The sequence below is a fragment of the Sitophilus oryzae genome, unplaced genomic scaffold, assembly GCF_002938485.1.
Source record: "Sitophilus oryzae breed Bouriz unplaced genomic scaffold, Soryzae_2.0 scaffold_1898_pilon_pilon, whole genome shotgun sequence".
NCBI lineage: Eukaryota > Metazoa > Arthropoda > Insecta > Coleoptera > Curculionidae > Sitophilus > Sitophilus oryzae.
The window spans coordinates 483,061-500,141 of record NW_022146610.1 but is presented as its reverse complement, the minus strand read 5'-3'; the positions used below and the strand labels follow the sequence as shown (position 1 = coordinate 500,141).

The following is a 17,081-nucleotide window of genomic DNA, read 5'->3' as shown; positions in this document are numbered from 1 at the left end:
TGTGCTTGTCGTACTCCTCTATTATTAATTATTTTAAGGTAAGAACTAGAAGTATTTATGAAGATATTACACCTAAATGAGTAAAATGCCTTCACCGCCAGTCTGCATAGTACTTTATAATAGTTACTTACAATAATCAAAAGATAGGTATTAACATTTTATTGTAGCATACCTTTTACATGCTCTGTTCCAAATTGTCACGAGAATTATAGAGGGGGTCCCAAGGTTTCTGCTTTTATATTCCCCAAAAATGACGAGCTTCGTAAAAAATAGTTGACAACTATTAAAAAAGATAATTTCACTCCTACTAGTTGTTCTCGGGTAAGAAGTGCATTAAATATGCCTCAAAAAGGCCAAAGGCCAAAGCCTCTGTTACCCTAGTGAGGATGTAGTTATGGCTACTGCTTACACTTACCTCACTATAAGTAAAATATTGGAAGAATAATCAAGCTTTTACATCAAAAAGATCACAGAAAGATATTGACAACATTCACATTTGAAAATATAAATGGCCTGCCTTGATGTAAGTCTTTTTTTAAGTCACAATTGCCCCTCACATACGTCAGAATTTATTATTAAATCCATCTTGTTCAGAATATCCAATATTTTATTGAAGAACTATGCAAAAAAAGTCGTTATAAAAAGGTTATAAAAAGGTATTTATCTAGTTTTTTTCTATATAAAATCTTGAAACACATATTATATTTTTTAGTTATCCTCACCTATTATAGTTTAAATTTATTCCCATTTGTGTAATGCTGCTAAACATAGGAAAAGTATTCCATATTTTTTAACCCAAGCCAGTGTAGTTTATAATTCCAAGAGCATTTACCAAGGCTTTTACTAAGACAAGTAACTTCCTATACTGTCCATAATAGTATATATTTATCAAACGTGCAGTAAATTCTAAACTATGGTAGGTAAGTGTTTGCAATTGAATATTTAGTTTATTTTGCTATTTTCTGTCATATATTTCTGGTTATTTCTTTTTCCGATGATTTTGAACACCCTATATATGCTACCTCAAGTTTGAATATTTACACACTAGTACACTACCTACCTATTTTCTGAGAAAACGTAACTAACTGATGTTTTCATAAAAGTAATAATACAAAAAATTCCATACTTATGTGGAGAGCTTTAGACACCCTGTATATTAAAAAATTAGTGAAATATTACGTAATCTAACCCGACATTTGTGTGAAAAATGTCTATTTGGAAATAAAACAGGTTTTAAAATACCAAATAAAGCACTTCTATCTCCGCCATATTGGAAAAGGTTGAATGGCCTTGTGTGGAGGTGGTGGTGGGTCAGCATGGTGGCCCGGCCGTGTTGCCGCTTTTCAACATGCCAGGTGTGACGTATTAAAAATAAAGTGGGGATTTTTATTCCGGGCTTTTTTGTTTTTATTTATTTTCTTAAGAACGACTTCAAATTTTTCGAAAGTGACATAGCAGAAAATTCTAGAATTAATTGCTTTATTCAATTAAGCTAATTCCAAAATATAGTGAAAGAGTCCATTATGATGTTTTTTTTTTCGCAAAAAAATTGTGATACGCGTGATTCTTGGGCCTATTCTAAGAGAATAACTTCATATGAATATATGCTCTAAATATCTTAATATCTGTGATAGAATTTTCTAAAAAAATTTTTTTTCATAATAACTCTGAATGTATTACAGATATCTTTATGAAACATTATAAACGTCTTCTATGCATCAAAATACCTTTTTTGGTGTACAAAGAATTTTATTTATTTCAATCAGTGCCGTCCGTACGGGTTTTACGTTGAATATTTTTGGAGAAAAGTGGTACACTACTTTGCTTAAAAAAATTAAAGTCAGTTTACTTGAGGGCCAAATCGTTAAAAATCTGATGTGGTGAAGATCATTTCTGCATTGGCCGGAAGGGAACTAAGAAATGCATTTTTTTGTATAACAAAATAAGCATTTTGATGCTTGGAAAACGTGTATCAAATACAACATCAGAGATATTTCGAAAAAAATTAGAAAATTTTACCACCTTGTATCTGAAAAGTTAAGATGTTTAGGAAATATATTCATATGAAGTTTTTTTCTTATAATAGGTTCAAGAATCGCCTTCTCAAATGTTAGCATGTCATTAAGGAACACCCTGTATAAATTTTGAATAAGAATATAATCTTAATGTACTGATAATAATAATAAAATTGACAGATGAATTATTTTATTTACAACATACAAAAAATAAGTATTTTTTATTAAAATAGTTATACAAAATGAAAAATGATGAAAATCTTGCCCACATATTTTAGAAATCACATCCCTGGACCATCATAGTCAATTCTTTGATCTGAAAGGAAAGAATAAGATAAATTTCGATGATAACAAACCAAAAAAACATAGGTAATATAAAGTTTTCTTACATTAACATGCTCTGGAGTTGATAGAACGTAAACAATGGTACCAGCTACGTCTTCGACCTCTAGTCCTCCTCTGGTTTCGAAGTACGTCGTAGGTTCATCGGAAGAAAACCTGCTTATTATCTCCGTTTTGACATATCCCGGACTGATACTCTAATTAGAAGAAATTATAAGTTATTAATTGAAAAGCAAACTCAACAAGTTAAGGTGCGTATTCATTATCCGAACGAACGAACGAACGAACGAACGAACGAATGCAAGTGCGGTATATTTAGACGGGGACCGAACGCATGCGGCCGTTCGTTCGGTCGTGCGCTCGACCATCCGCTTCGAGTCGGTACACCAAAGGCGTTCGCCTGCGTGCGCTTTCAGATTTAAGGTGCGTATTCATTATCCGAACGAACGAACGAACGAACGAACGAACGAACGAACGAACGAACGAACGAACGAACGAACGAACGAATGAAAGTGCGGTATATTTAGACGGGGACCGAACGCATGCGGCCGTTCGTTCGTTCGTGCGCTCGACCATCCGCTTCGAGTCGGTACATCAAAGGCGTTTAGACGTCATGGTACAAAGAATACAAGGTATGATCGATAGCGGCTCCAATTTCGTTCAGTTCGCGCATACCACCTGTGACGTCACTAGGAAAATGAGGAATAAATAAAAAATAAAGAAAGTTGACAGGAGATCTGCATTTTTGAGGTTATGGTTAAGAATTTTTTATTTTTAAGACTTTTTAGTTCGTTTAATTTAATAATTACTAAAACCAGCAGTTCCAAAAATATATTTAAGAATAATAATTATATATTAACATGGATTTGGACGATAGGTAAGAATACTGAATTTATTTCTATATTCGGTATAAAATTGTTTATTAGGTTTTTAGTTTGCGATGTTTATGGTAAATAATTTTCATTTTCATTGCCTCTGAATTCACATGAGGACAGAGTTGAGGATATCTATGGAAAAGTAACCACAAGAGGAATTGTTACATCATTTAAAAAATATTGGGAAGTTTATTGTTTCCCATCGAAAAGTAGAAAATGCCAATGCAGATGAATGTATTGTAATTGTGATAGAAGTAATTCCAAGGGTGAAGTTTATTATGATTAGTGGAAGTAATTCCAAGGGTGAAGTTTATTATAATAAGTTACCTGTGCTTCTTTTTATATGTAGATGTTTCAGGTTTTGAGAATAAATCGGTTGAACAAAACCCAAAATTTAGAGGAAGTATGTGCATACCCAGAATATGCCCATCAAGGATTATATAGCTCAAATTTCCTTTAATGGTAGGCAATTATTCAATGCAAATTAACTTTTTAAGTAACTGAAATATTAAATAGTTTACAATTTGGTATATCATTAAAAATATATTACTTTTAGGTACAATTAGGGCCCGATACATTACAAAAAGTAGAATACCTATTATTTTATATTAAATGAGGTATTGTACCAACAATCAATTTATATTAATACCGGAGATTAAAAAATAACAGAATAAATAGTTCTTTTTTTTATACTACAAAAATAAACTATAGAATACAACAGTATTTAAAAAAATAAATAAAACGTTATGTCCCGGCCGAGATTCGAACTCCGGTCTCTCGCTTCCTAGCCCGACTCCTTACGCACTGCTTCACAGTAACTTGCTTAGCGATAATTCAATGACGGTATATAAACAAAAAAACAGGTTTATAACAATATCTTGACGATTTGAACTGGCGCCGAATGAAGAAATGCGTGCGGTCTTCTCGTGCGGTCCTATCGTGCGGTCCCCGTCCATACCACTAGCGTACGTTCGTTCGTTCGTTCGTTCGTTCGTGCGGATAATGAATACGCACCTTTAAGTTTTTATGGGTACTTTAGCCATTTTTTAATATTCTTATGAAAACGCAGAGTCAACTGTATAATATCCAAGTTGTGTGTGCATACGTACTGTTTTATTTGTGTCTTTTTTATTCAAAAAGTGTGTCTTACTGTTATTTTTATGGGAAGTCCGTTCCTGTTAACCTCTTTTCTCAAAGTTTCGGTTAGGGCAGTAACTGCGTGTTTCGATGCAGGATAGAGGGATAGTCCTGCAAAATCCAGGGGAACGTGTCCTGCAACGCTGTTTATCTGAACGATGTGCCCTTTGATGTTGTTGGCTTTCATGCTGATTATTGCTTCCCTAGTGGCTATTGATAGTCCCAAAACATTTGTGTCTAAAAGAATTAAAAAAAAATAATTATCGTATTTCTCGAAATTGTGTTAGGTATTTAGCTATACCCAATCTGTCCAATGGGTGGTTTCCTGATAGTGTACAATTTTACTTAATAACAAATGACAACAAATGAAGAAGGAAATTAAAGATAAAGGATCATACCTTTGAATAAGAAGACTAAGGAAGGAGCATAATGCTATCCATGTATTCATGCATGGTGGACGGAAAAGCCACCATAAAAGCTCTCTAGGGTGGGGATCCTTGACAGTTCTGTTTGACGATTCATTTGACACATTTGAATTTGATTTGAAATTTTGTGGATTTGTCAGTCTTTACGGAGCTTATTTTATGTTATTTATTATTTATTCTACTACTGATAGTTGTATAAAGGTAGTAAATCTAGATGGAAATTGTGGCAGAACTTAAATTAACAGTGACACTATCGCGATTTATCGAAAAAGACTCTAAAATAGGTGGTTGTGTAGCGTGCGGTAGATCTCGGCAAAAATCGAGTGAAATAATGGAACAACTTTTCGCTAGTAAGTGACTATATAATATACATACGTGTAGTAAAACCGATCATTTATGAAATTCACTTAAATTAACTTAGTATATATTTTTTCTTGCATTTTTGCTTTTATTTACTACTTGTCAAAGATTAGATGTCAAAGAATTTAGATACGTCAATTTGACTGACCTGCTTCAGTACCGTATCGGATGTTTATGGTTATAAATAATTATTATAACTTATCTATTTTTATTAGAATTTTATATTTTTATAACAATTTTAATAACTACCAACATGTATTCACAACGAAAAATAAAACAACAAATTATTGAGTCTACCCCACGTCTACCCTACATCATAGTTTTACATTTTTTAAATAAAATTAGAACGACACTGATAAACCGGAATTTAAGTCGGCCATATTTGAGGCCCATCGCGGTGTACCTAAGATTTTTGATATGCTCCTTCCTTAGTCTTCTTATTCAAAGGATCATACTATATCCGTATTGTAGCACATTTTTAGACAAATTAATTTTTAGGATTTTGATGGTCAAACTTCAACAAAATATTCCTTATGTCTGGACCAATTTTCTCGAAAATAAAGACATCATTCAAAATTCCGTTACAATACGGAAATAGACTGAAATTTTCTGATTACAGTGGTATATAATTTATAGGGTTTTGTAACAAATTGATCGCTATTTTATGACAAACGCTGAAGCTCTGCAAAATAAAAAGAGACTGGTAAATTAAATGGCAGAGAGAGGGACAACGTTCCCGTAGCGCAACTCAGAACGCAAAATTTCGTTCTATTTCTGTTGATCTGCGCATTGCGTCTATTGGGCCCACTATCTCATTCTAATATAACAAGAGAGAAAGAATAAGCAACCATATAAAACGTAATATCTAAATAGAAATTAGAACAATCGCCTTTCGTTTTCGTTATCATGACAACCAAGATGACAACAATTCCTCATGTTTGTTAATTTTTCTTTTGGTGATTTACCTTTTTTTTCTAAATTCTCTATTTTATTGACTTATGAATATAGATAGGGAACAAATTCCTTTGTTTTTTGTTGCTGCAGGACCCAGTATCATCTATTTTTTATATGTATTGATGCCCCCTTTCTCTGATAGATATGTTAAAGACACCCGGTAAAATAAAAATAAGTAGTTATATTTATCATCTTATTAAGAAAAAAGTAGAAGTAGTAGTGTCAAAAATATTTCGAACCACTCTTAACATAACAAATTAATACAATTAATTTTTTTTATTTTTTGGGTAGGTAATTTATAGCTGGTTTATAGTAACCGGAAACTTTATTAATATACCTATTTTACTATTGTTTTAGGATTAAAACTGGACTTGAAAATGGTTCAGGATCATGATTCTCGTTAAGTCTTCTTTGCTTGGATATTCTCCTTGTTATTGCAATTAGGCAGTTTTTTCGAAAATGAGATTTTTAATGCCCTTTGAAAAAATTGGCCGATCGTTTCCTGCAACAGTCAGTTCTTCTGCAGTTAAAATTGGTAGGTGGGTGGAATAAACACTGTTGTTTTTTGTTATTATATTATAAAAAGTTTATTTATTTTTATTTATAAAACAGTACAATTTTTGCTTTTTTTATAATTTCCCTTATAATAGTTTTCGTTCTGAATAGTTCTTTCGTTCTGAAAGAAACTACAAATTTTCACTTAAACTGATTTATTCCCTACACCACGCTCCCTTTACGTGGTATAGGGAATAAATCAGTTTAAGTGAATATTTTCAGTTTCAGAATGAAAGAATACTACTAATAATAGCTAATTTAAATTTTCCGCCAGCCAGAATATGCGATAATGTCTTACGGTACGTTTTATACCTATCTCTTTCTTTTTCATATAAAGCACACATAATAAAGAAAGATAGCAATAAAGACGTACGCCCTGCCATGGTCCTGCTAATTGGTTTCAAAATTGTTATTCTGAGTTGCGCTACGGGAACCCGGTCCCACTCATTACCATGAGATTTGTCAGTCTCTTTTTATTTGTTTGTCTATGACTATAACTCAACGTTCTCTGTGGATGAACTATACTTTAAAAGCTTACCAAGTATTTGTCTCCACTTCTTAATATCACCATCGATGAGATCTGTACTGGGTACCACGCCGGCATTATTGATTAGGACATGAATGGGTCCTAAGATGTCTGTAATTTTCTTAAAGGTAGCAATGACTTGGTCTTCGTCAGATATATCACATTTGAAGGGATAAAATTTGCCTTTTTCATTTTTTAATTGTTGTTTTATTTGTTCTAAACGGTCTAATCTTCTAGCTAATCCGGCAACCTATTAAAAAAATTATTTAAATTATTAACTCACCGGCAAAAAAAACCGGCCACTAAAAACCAGTCCCAATTTCAAAGTTGGATTTCTCTCGAACCACTCATTAGATTTTCATGATTTTTTTTTAAATTGTAAATTAATTCCTTCTTAACGGATGTTACGTCAGCAATTTTTATTCCGAATTTATTTTGAGCATATACAGAGCACAACAACACAAATATAACACTCGTCGTCCGATGAGTCCTCCGAATCCAAGCTGGTTTCCTCTACAAAACCGACATTTGCACAATAATCAACGTTTCCTTCACATGCACACATCTCTGTGCATACCACACTTAAAGTGGAACATTTGCAGCATTGGGAGCAATTAGTTGATCACATATTATGGGTTCAAATTCACCATTAACCAATTTCCACCCATATTCCGCTGCTGGTGGTAACCAAGGATGGGGAAGTATGTCTCTATACCATTCCATGCATTGATAATGGCATCTCAGTATTGCTGGTTTCAGAGCTGCTAAGGTTGGTGGCATATTATCGCTGTAACTTTATTTTTGGCTAAAGATCCACCATCTCAGGTCGGATAACTTGCTAAACCTTTTCTTTGTTGGTGAGTACACACTGCAAATAAAAGATTCGATTTCTTCAATAACAGATTCAGCAAATATTTCATTTTTCCCAAGAGCAGCTAACGCCTGAAGTGTTGGTGGAGAAGCTGTTAGAAACTTTTTCCAAAAGCTAATTTTTGATTTATCTTTGAAGGAACCTGTAACGTCAGCTCCTGACAATGCGTGAAGTCCTGGAAGAGCTTCTACCTTTAACTCTCCCAACGAATCATAAATTGGTCGTAAACGTATCTCCTGATTACTTGATCCGATGCTTACAAAGTTTGTAAGCATAAGTTCTTCTGGAAACAAAGAAAAACGTCTCAAAGCAAGTAACAAAACGTCAGTATCTGGTGAAAATATTTTTATCCTATTGACTCCTCTCTTAGATGCATGTACAGAATGAAATATTAATTTTGGATCAGCTTCTTCGTGTGAGCTCTGCAAGTCCATCATATTGTCACAAGCAGTTGTAGCCAATATGAAATTTTCCGAGGAACATAACACTTTGCGATTAGTTTCATTTTCCAGTGATATTAGATGTATTGAGAAATATTATATATAGCAGCTTTTTTAGATTTGTGTTGTTAAGACTAGTTTTATCACTAACTATATATTGTATAGGGTCTGCTCCTTTTTGCCTTCTGACCCTTTCCATTGATATAAAAGAGTCGTGTTTATACGAGTCAAAAACAACGTGAATTTCAGAATATGCAGAATATTTTTTTAAAATCTTGGTTTAAAACTGATTTGACAAATCAGAAAAGTATTCCACATTTTTAAACGATAACATTTGCACTTCTGCCATACCATCAACAACTGCTACACTATAAGGCTGTTTTAAGATATCTACATCCACATTACTAACTTTGGAATCATTGTGAACAAGCTCTTCTAGAAGATGTCTAATTATATTTATAAACTAAGAACTTTTTCACTGGCCATGAATCATTGAGCCATCGGAATAAAATAAAGACCGTGGCAAGGTAGTTAATTTATATTTTCCAATAATCTTCTTTAAGCTTAAATCAGCACGACTTCTACATATGTATAAGAACGCAAGCCCTACTATCCCTGACTTGGTTTTAACAACAATCTTTTTAGTCATGGACTTATGCAAATTAATGTTATTTGACTTTAGTGGGTCCCAAAAATATAATATAACTTAATAACAACTTAATAAGAAAGTGTGATATGGGGTAAGAAAACTACATTCGCATGTTCTTACACTTTACTTAAACAATGAAGTTTTGCTTACTTTAGTTATTTATCAAAATTAATTATTCATTAAAACATAAAAAGAATTTTTTTTTATTTTAGGGGTGACATATTATAAGGAGTGAATACCACCCTCTTATACACCAGTACAAATTTTAATTTAGATTTATTTTAAAATTTGAAACATGAAAAGAATATAGTATTTTTAAGTAACACGTATACATCGCAAGGGGTAAAACTCACCCCTTGTCACTTTTTAATCCATATTTTCTGTTATCTTAAATCGAAAAAAGAGTTTTTAAAATTATGCAACAATTTGTTCCATAATTTTATTTAATTTAATTTTTGTTCCTTTAGGGGTGTTAAAGGGGTAAAATATACCCCTCTACCATATTTGCTAGAGAGGGCCCATCAATATTCATATTCTACAAGGTTTTCTGAAAATTTTAAGGTATGGCGCAATATTGTATCACAAATCTGCACACGGGATCCCATATTGGACAAATTGAAATCGGACTAATAGACAAAAACGGATTTATGAGTATTTGCAATATGAGATAAACGGTTGTCAAATTAAAAAATGCCATTATGTGTAACGGATGTTGCTCGTATTGTGGCTTTAATTGATATTATAATAACTAGATATTAGTCCCTTAAAATTTCTTTACCTTTTTTTTAATTTTCTTGTTTTAGTTAGTTTACGTCTACGTTTTGATGTTTGATTTGATTTTAAAGCTTTTTTCAAGGCGTTTATTTTAAAGCAGCGTATTTCCAATACAAACAGAGATAATGTCGTGATTAAAAAAAAACAAAATGCTCAAATAAGATGAGGCTACAATGTGATTTAATTTAGCAATAGCTACTACAGCTGCTGCACCCTACAGGGTGTTACAAAGTTTGGGCAATAAACTTCGTCTTATTGTTGTGCCCTGTATATGCTCAAAATAAATTCGGAATAAAAATTGCTGACGTAGCATCCGTTAAGAAGGAATTAATTTACAATTTAAAAAAAAAATCATGAAAATCTAATGAGTGGTTCGAGAGAAATCCAACTTTGAAATTGAGACTAGTTTTTAGTGGCCGTTTTTTTTTGCCGGTGAGTATATGTAAAATACACTCTTTATATTATAAAAAGTGAGTCTTAAATAAGAGCAGATATTTTCAAAGCTGGTAGATCCCGATAAAAGAAATATATTTTCTCTTTACCGTTTTTCAAATAAATCCAAAATAACCGAGTTGCTAACATAAACATCAGTGGTAAAATATGTCTTTTTGCGGACGACACTAGCTTCACTTGGTGCAACAAGGACGTCACGGCACTTCATAGGATTATATCAAATGACTTAATCACCATTAAATTTTGGTGCGATTCGAACCTCCTGAGTCTCAACATTTCTAAACTAAAGCTTTGTCTTATAAAAACTCGCTGCAGCCTTTTGTACTTAATAACACCACCATTGACGTCGTAAAATCTGTAAAATTCTTAGAGCTTGTTGTAGACAATTCTCTAAAATGGGACATGCATATCGACACTTTGTCGAAAAAATTAAGCTCTGCCTGTTTTGCATTAAGATCTGTTTCTAAGGAGCTTAACTTGTCAGTGGCTAGAACTGTTTATTATGCACTTTTTGAGTCGCACCTCAGGTATGCCCTTCCAATCTGGGGTACGTGTTGTGCGACTCAATTTGACCGTATTTTCAAGCTCCGGAAGAGAGCTGTTCGATATTCATTGGGACTAAACAGCAGAACTCATTGCCAGGACTTTTTAAAAAAATTAGATACTCTTCTTTCCTTATTTACATTTGAATCCGTTTGACACTTGTTCACTCAGGAACGCGGAGCAAGATCTTTATCTACCTATCCCACGTTCAGAGTTAGTTAAAAGTTCAATATTATACATATAATTTATTATAAAAACCGAATAATCGTGTTTCCGGGGTTGAAATATACTACCCCTAAAATATTTTCACTAATCTAAGACTCACTCTGTATATTTATCCAATATTTTGAATAAAAATTGTCATAACTTAAAGTAAAAGAATGTTAACATAATTATTGTCTATACAGGGTTGATCACCACATACGACACGTTGTATTTTTTTAAATGGAAAACCCTGTATATTATTACATTTTTAGTTTCTACGATTAAAATAAAGGTAAATTTGATTAAGGTTTATTATACTTAAACCTTACCGTTTTTGAAATATTTTCAATTTTGTGAAATTGCAGTAAAAATTTTAAAGCTTCATTTCTCCAATATGATGCAAAAAGAAAACTATTTAAATCTTTATAAAAGAGTATACCATTAAAATTAAATATAACACCATTATTTCCGCCCATATACTAATTAATTACATACTTAATTGTGTTTGTTAATAAATTATTATAAATAAATGTGGATTTGTGTCAGAAATCAATATAATAATAAGTTATCAAATTAAAGTCTCTGTTGTTATAAATAAGCATTTATTAAAAAATGAAATATCATTTTTAAGGTGTTACTTTTTTTCACACTGTCTAATGCCCATACAAAATTCAGTTTTTTAGTGTTTGGAGCAATTATTATTAATCAACGCAAACAGTCAGTTAATGTAGTTTGAATACTGGAATCATATTAATTGGTCCTCTTTAACAAATATTTAAACAGTTTTTTTTTTAATGAAATAAACGAATTATATCGACAATATTAGTATCTGTACTCTTTGAAAATTTTGTACATCTTTAAAAATAATCTAAAATGTCAATAGTCCATGGGTATATTGATAAATAAGCTCTAAATTACAAGAAAATGCATTTTCTACGGAAACTTAAAGAGATAGGTAAAAAATGGTATAATATAATTTGATAGACAATTAAATTGTGCATCCGATTCTCGTAAAATATACAGGGTGTTCTATTTAAATTAAACAAGTTATTGCCGTTTGAATCTAACAATTATTTAAAATAAATTTTTAGACACTCTGTATAAGGTAGTATTATTTTTATTATTGCAACACAATAACTGATCAGTAAATAAACTTCAGTAAATATTTAGTATTAAAAACTTTGATACCCTTGGAGAAATGAAGCCTTAAATTTTTTACTGCAATTTCACAAAATTGAAAATATTTCAAAAACGGTAAGGTTTAAGTATAATACATCTTAATCAAATTTACCTTTATTTTAATCGTAGAAACTAAAAATGTAATAATATACAGGGTGTTCCGTTTAAAAAAATACAACTTTTATATTTTTTACTTATTTGGGACACTCTGTATCTTGTAAAATTATTTTTAAATTGTACCTCTAATAGTCCTTCATCGAACCCAAAACTTACAATTCGTAAAAATCTAATCGTTTAGCTACAATACTCCGTGTCGTATGTGGTGAACAACCCTGTAGAAAAATGGTCCAATGTTTGGATTACTGGCTATTTTCAAACATACATTTCTACAGAATATTTGAAGAAGAAAAATAGAAAGAAAATAACAATAAAATATCAGAAAAATATGCTAACAATGGCATAAAATTAAAAAAAATAAAAAATATAATAATTGTTAGCTTAAATGTTTTTGGTTAATTTTACTTACAACTACTCCATGTTTCACTAAAGCTTCTGCTGTAGCTTTTCCAATACCAGCCGATGCACCAGTGACCACAGCTACTTTACCAATAAACCTATCAAGAGACATTTTTGTATGTGGCTGTAACTGAACTAACGTAGCGAAGAAAAGTGCACCGAATTTTATTTTGAAAAAGGCTACGTTGCATTTAAATACAACTAAACGCTCTGAATTCGTTGATAGATAAAATATTTGTCCATACAAGGAGAATAAATACAGTATGTCCCCGCATTGTCTTTACAAAAGAATTTTGTTATTATTGACATTTTCAAAAAAATACATTCTTCATAAAAAAAATTGCTTGTTCTAAAATGGTCAATCTCGTTTATACTTTTCCAAATTTCCATACCGTTTTAGAGAAAATTAAAATAAAGCTCATACACATATACACAAAATAAACTATTATCAATAATAATAGTTATATTATACAGGGTGCTCATGAACACATAAAGAAATTAAAAAAAAATTGTTTCAACGGCTTTTCTCTATTTTTTAACTCACGAAAAGGAAACAAAATAGATTTTTAAATCGCGGTGATTAGCCCTTCCTCTTCCTCATTCTACAAAAAAACAGTGTCGAGTTAGCTTGGAAAAGACGATCGATTGCATTCACTACATAAAAAAATGGGCAAAAATATTTTAATTTTGAAGATAATATTGAGCTTCAATTGGTAATCTTTAGTGAAATTGGCTATACTGGGTGCGTCTCAAAAATAGCGTACCCCCTATAACTTTTTTATTTTTTCAGATAAAAAAAACGAGATTGATTGACGAATACAATTGTTTTCGGTTTTAGGTACCTATATGTGGTATGTAATTACGCATTTCTGCTAATCGTGTAGATAATTAATATAGGCTAATAATAGTGTTACGGATTCCGTGGGTCCACTATTTAAACTCACGATAAAATACTTAACGAATTTATTTGTTTCACTCTGTACACACAACTTATACTATTTACAACACAACTTATGCAACTACTATTACTCTAACGGTATTTCGCGGTATTTTCAAACTTCAGACTTCAGACTATCTTCAGACTTTAGACTTCAAACTTGTCCAACTGTCAAAGCGCGGGCCTTATATACCCCCTGGCGGTTGTTTCTAGATTTTTCTAAAGAATTCTATAATTTTCTTTACTTTCTGGCGAATGCGCCAGGTTCCTCAATGCACGTTGCGATTTTTTAGCAGTATGCAGTTATGCAACCAGTAATACACCTTGACATTGCCCCCTTCTCAAATTTGATCGTCCCGATCAAGGTTTCCTGTCTGGTATCTCTTCAATCGATCCAGATGAACTACTTTCATCTTACTTCTAGGGCTGCGATGAATCCGGTACACAACATCATTTATCCTCTTGATGACTGTATAAGGACCTTCCCATGCTGGAGTTAACTTTGGGGACCTTCCTTTCTTGCGCTGTGGGTTATACAACCATACCCTATCGTCCTGTTGAAATCCCGTAGAATTAGCTCTGAGGTCGTAATGAGCTTTCATCCGGTCACTGGCTAGCGCAATCTTACTTCTAACGGCCTTATGAATGTCCAATAATCTTTCCTTCCTAGCGATTCTTTCGAACGACAGTCCAACGCTATCCTGTTCCATTTCTTCCCCAGATCGAGTACTTGGTCTTTGTCTAGCTGCGCAAATCTTACAACGTTGACACCATTTCTTAACATCTTCGCAATAATCCACCCAGTAAAAACGGTCTCTCAGCTTACTCAAGGTCTTGTTTACTCCAAGATGGGCTCCAGTTTTACCACCGTGAATTTCTTCCAATACCTGGGTGACTTTCTTCCTTGGTACCAGTAACTGAGTTGTTACTGTCCTGCCATCCGCACTTTCCCACGTGCGCTTTATCAATCCATTCTCAATCACCAGTGAATTCCACTGAGCCCAGAGAGCTTTGAAAACGAGCCCTCTGTCCGCAATATCCTGCCACGGTGGTCTCTCGCCGTTACCTTCCTTGAGCCGTAGTATTGCTCCGATGTCTGGATCTTCCATTTGATCTTTCCTCAACTGTATCGTCGTCCATTGTTCGTCAGTTCTCAGTTTAAAATTCCTTACTCTGATAGTGCTTTCGCGATGTTTCATTTTCTTGCCCAAAGTAGCTCGTCGTCGATCTGGCTCGTTGTCGATAATTTGTACCCGTCCTACACGGCACCAACGGTTTTCTTTAGTTTCCCGAACACAGTCTTCTTGGTATCACCAGGTATCATCACAATTTTCGATGATCTTTCTTCCATATTTCCTGGTCTCTTCTCTTTAGATACAGAAAATTCCTCATTTCCGATTTTCAGGATGTTTCTATGGTGATCAAACGAAAAACCATGTTGACTGATCACATCCATACCCATGATAAAATCATCTTCAATGTCTGCCACTAAAACGCTATGCCGAAACTTCTAATTCCCTAACTCCAATTCCATGAAAGCCTCTCCCCGTACAACGGTCATTTCCCCCGTAACTGTACGTAAATACACTCTTCTTCTAAGAGGCATCATCTTCAATTCTTGCACTGAGTTAGTCCGCACCAACGATACCATAGCGCCTGTGTCCACAGTCATTCGAATTCTTCTACCATTGACCTTCCCGTTGATCATCAAACTGTCAGCGGTTTTTCCTAGACTCCTAACGGAAAACATCCTAGGGGCTCTGTTTTCTTCAGTCAATACTCGCTCATTAGTGTTGATTTCCTGGTGCCCATGTTCTCTCGATGGTAAACGGAATCGCATTTGGACGCGGCAATCCCGTTTGATGTGGCCATTCCTGCCACATCTATAGCAACTTATGTCCTGGGATCTTCCGATGTGCCGATGTTCCCTGGATGGTGAATGGAATCGCATTTGGATGCGACAATCCCGTTTGATGTGGCCATTCCTGCCACATCTATAGCACCTTATGTCCTGTGATCTTCTATGGTTCTCTGTCTGGGTGTTGTTGCTACTCTTGTTCACTAGTAACTCACATAGTTTACTAAACATCTCCTCCAAACGTATGTGAGAACTTCCGGGCTGTTCCTCGACCGTTACCGATCTTATCTTCGGTCTAGGGATGGCGCTAAAAGCAGCTTCAATTTCTAGCGCCCTGACCAGTGCTTCGCTGCTGGTAGAAAATCGGGATATTTGCAGCGCCCTCTGCAATTCGTTGTCCCTCAGTCCGCTGATAAAGCACTGAGCAGCCAGTTCTTCCCTAAATCCTTCCGGCGCTTCTGGATACGCTAGGTGTACCAGGCGACGTAAGTCTGCTTCGAATTCCTGCAGACTCTCTCCGGACCTCTGCAGGCGTGTCTTGATCTGTGCCTGGTAAAGTTGGCGTCGATGTTGGTCGCCATATCTTCTGTCCAGTGCAGCGACCAAAGTTTGGTATTCCTGCTGTTGGGCTGCAGGAATAGTTTGCAGGAGTTCCAGGGCAGGGCCACGCAGCGCGATGACAAGTGCCGCTGCTTTCTCCTGGTCGGTCCATCCGTTGGCAGCGGCGGCTGCTTCAAACTGGCGGTGGTACATCGTCCAGGTCGTTTGTCCATCGTAGGTCGGTGCCTTGAGGTTCGCAGTTCCAGAAACGCCAGGTGTCCTTACTTGTACCTTGGTCTTCTGTAGGTCCATCTCTAATTTTTCCATTTTCTGCTGAAGGCGCTCCTTCAAATCTTCTACGACTTCTTGGAAGTGGGTCTCTTGTCTTCGTTCCGAATTTTCGATACTCTGTTGAATACGGTCCTGCTCTTCTTGTTTGTCTTGTTGTCGCTGAATTTTTAAATCTTCTAAAATTTTCTCAAGCCGGTCCTGTTCTTCTTGTTTGTCTTGTTGTCGCTGAATTTTTAAATCTTCGAAAATTTTCTCAAGCCGGTCCTGTTCTTCTTGTTTTTCTCTACGATGTCGCTCCTCGAAATGAATTTCCAAATTACCCAACATTTTCTCAAGCCGGTCCTGTTCTTCTTGACGTCGTAATTTTTCCTCTTCCTTTTCTCTCTCTAATTTCTCCATAAAATCTCCCAATAATTTGCTTACTTCTTCCATTTTCTTCGCTTGCTGTCTCGTACCAACCATAAAAATTCCCAAATTCGGTGTAAAATCTTCAAAATCCACTTAAATCGCACTTCCGACATCAATTGTTACGGATTCCGTGGGTCCACTATTTAAACTCACGATAAAATACTTAACGAATTTATTTGTTTCACTCTGTACACACAACTTATACTATTTACAACACAACTTATGCAAC

At 34.2% G+C, this 17,081-nt stretch overlaps 1 protein-coding gene across 1 annotated transcript; it reads right to left on the bottom strand.

Moving 5' to 3' along the window:
* Positions 1-2,197: 2,197 nt before the first annotated feature.
* LOC115883395 (farnesol dehydrogenase-like) lies at positions 2,198-13,155 on the bottom strand. Its single transcript, XM_030901761.1, has 5 exons — positions 12,829-13,155; positions 7,202-7,439; positions 4,383-4,606; positions 2,405-2,554; positions 2,198-2,331 (listed from the first exon to the last, which is right to left on the bottom strand). Exons 1-5 carry the CDS (start codon positions 12,928-12,930, stop codon positions 2,290-2,292), a joined length of 756 nt encoding a protein of 251 aa, XP_030757621.1. The 5' UTR covers positions 12,931-13,155; the 3' UTR covers positions 2,198-2,289.
* Between the last annotated feature and the right edge of the window lie 3,926 nt (positions 13,156-17,081).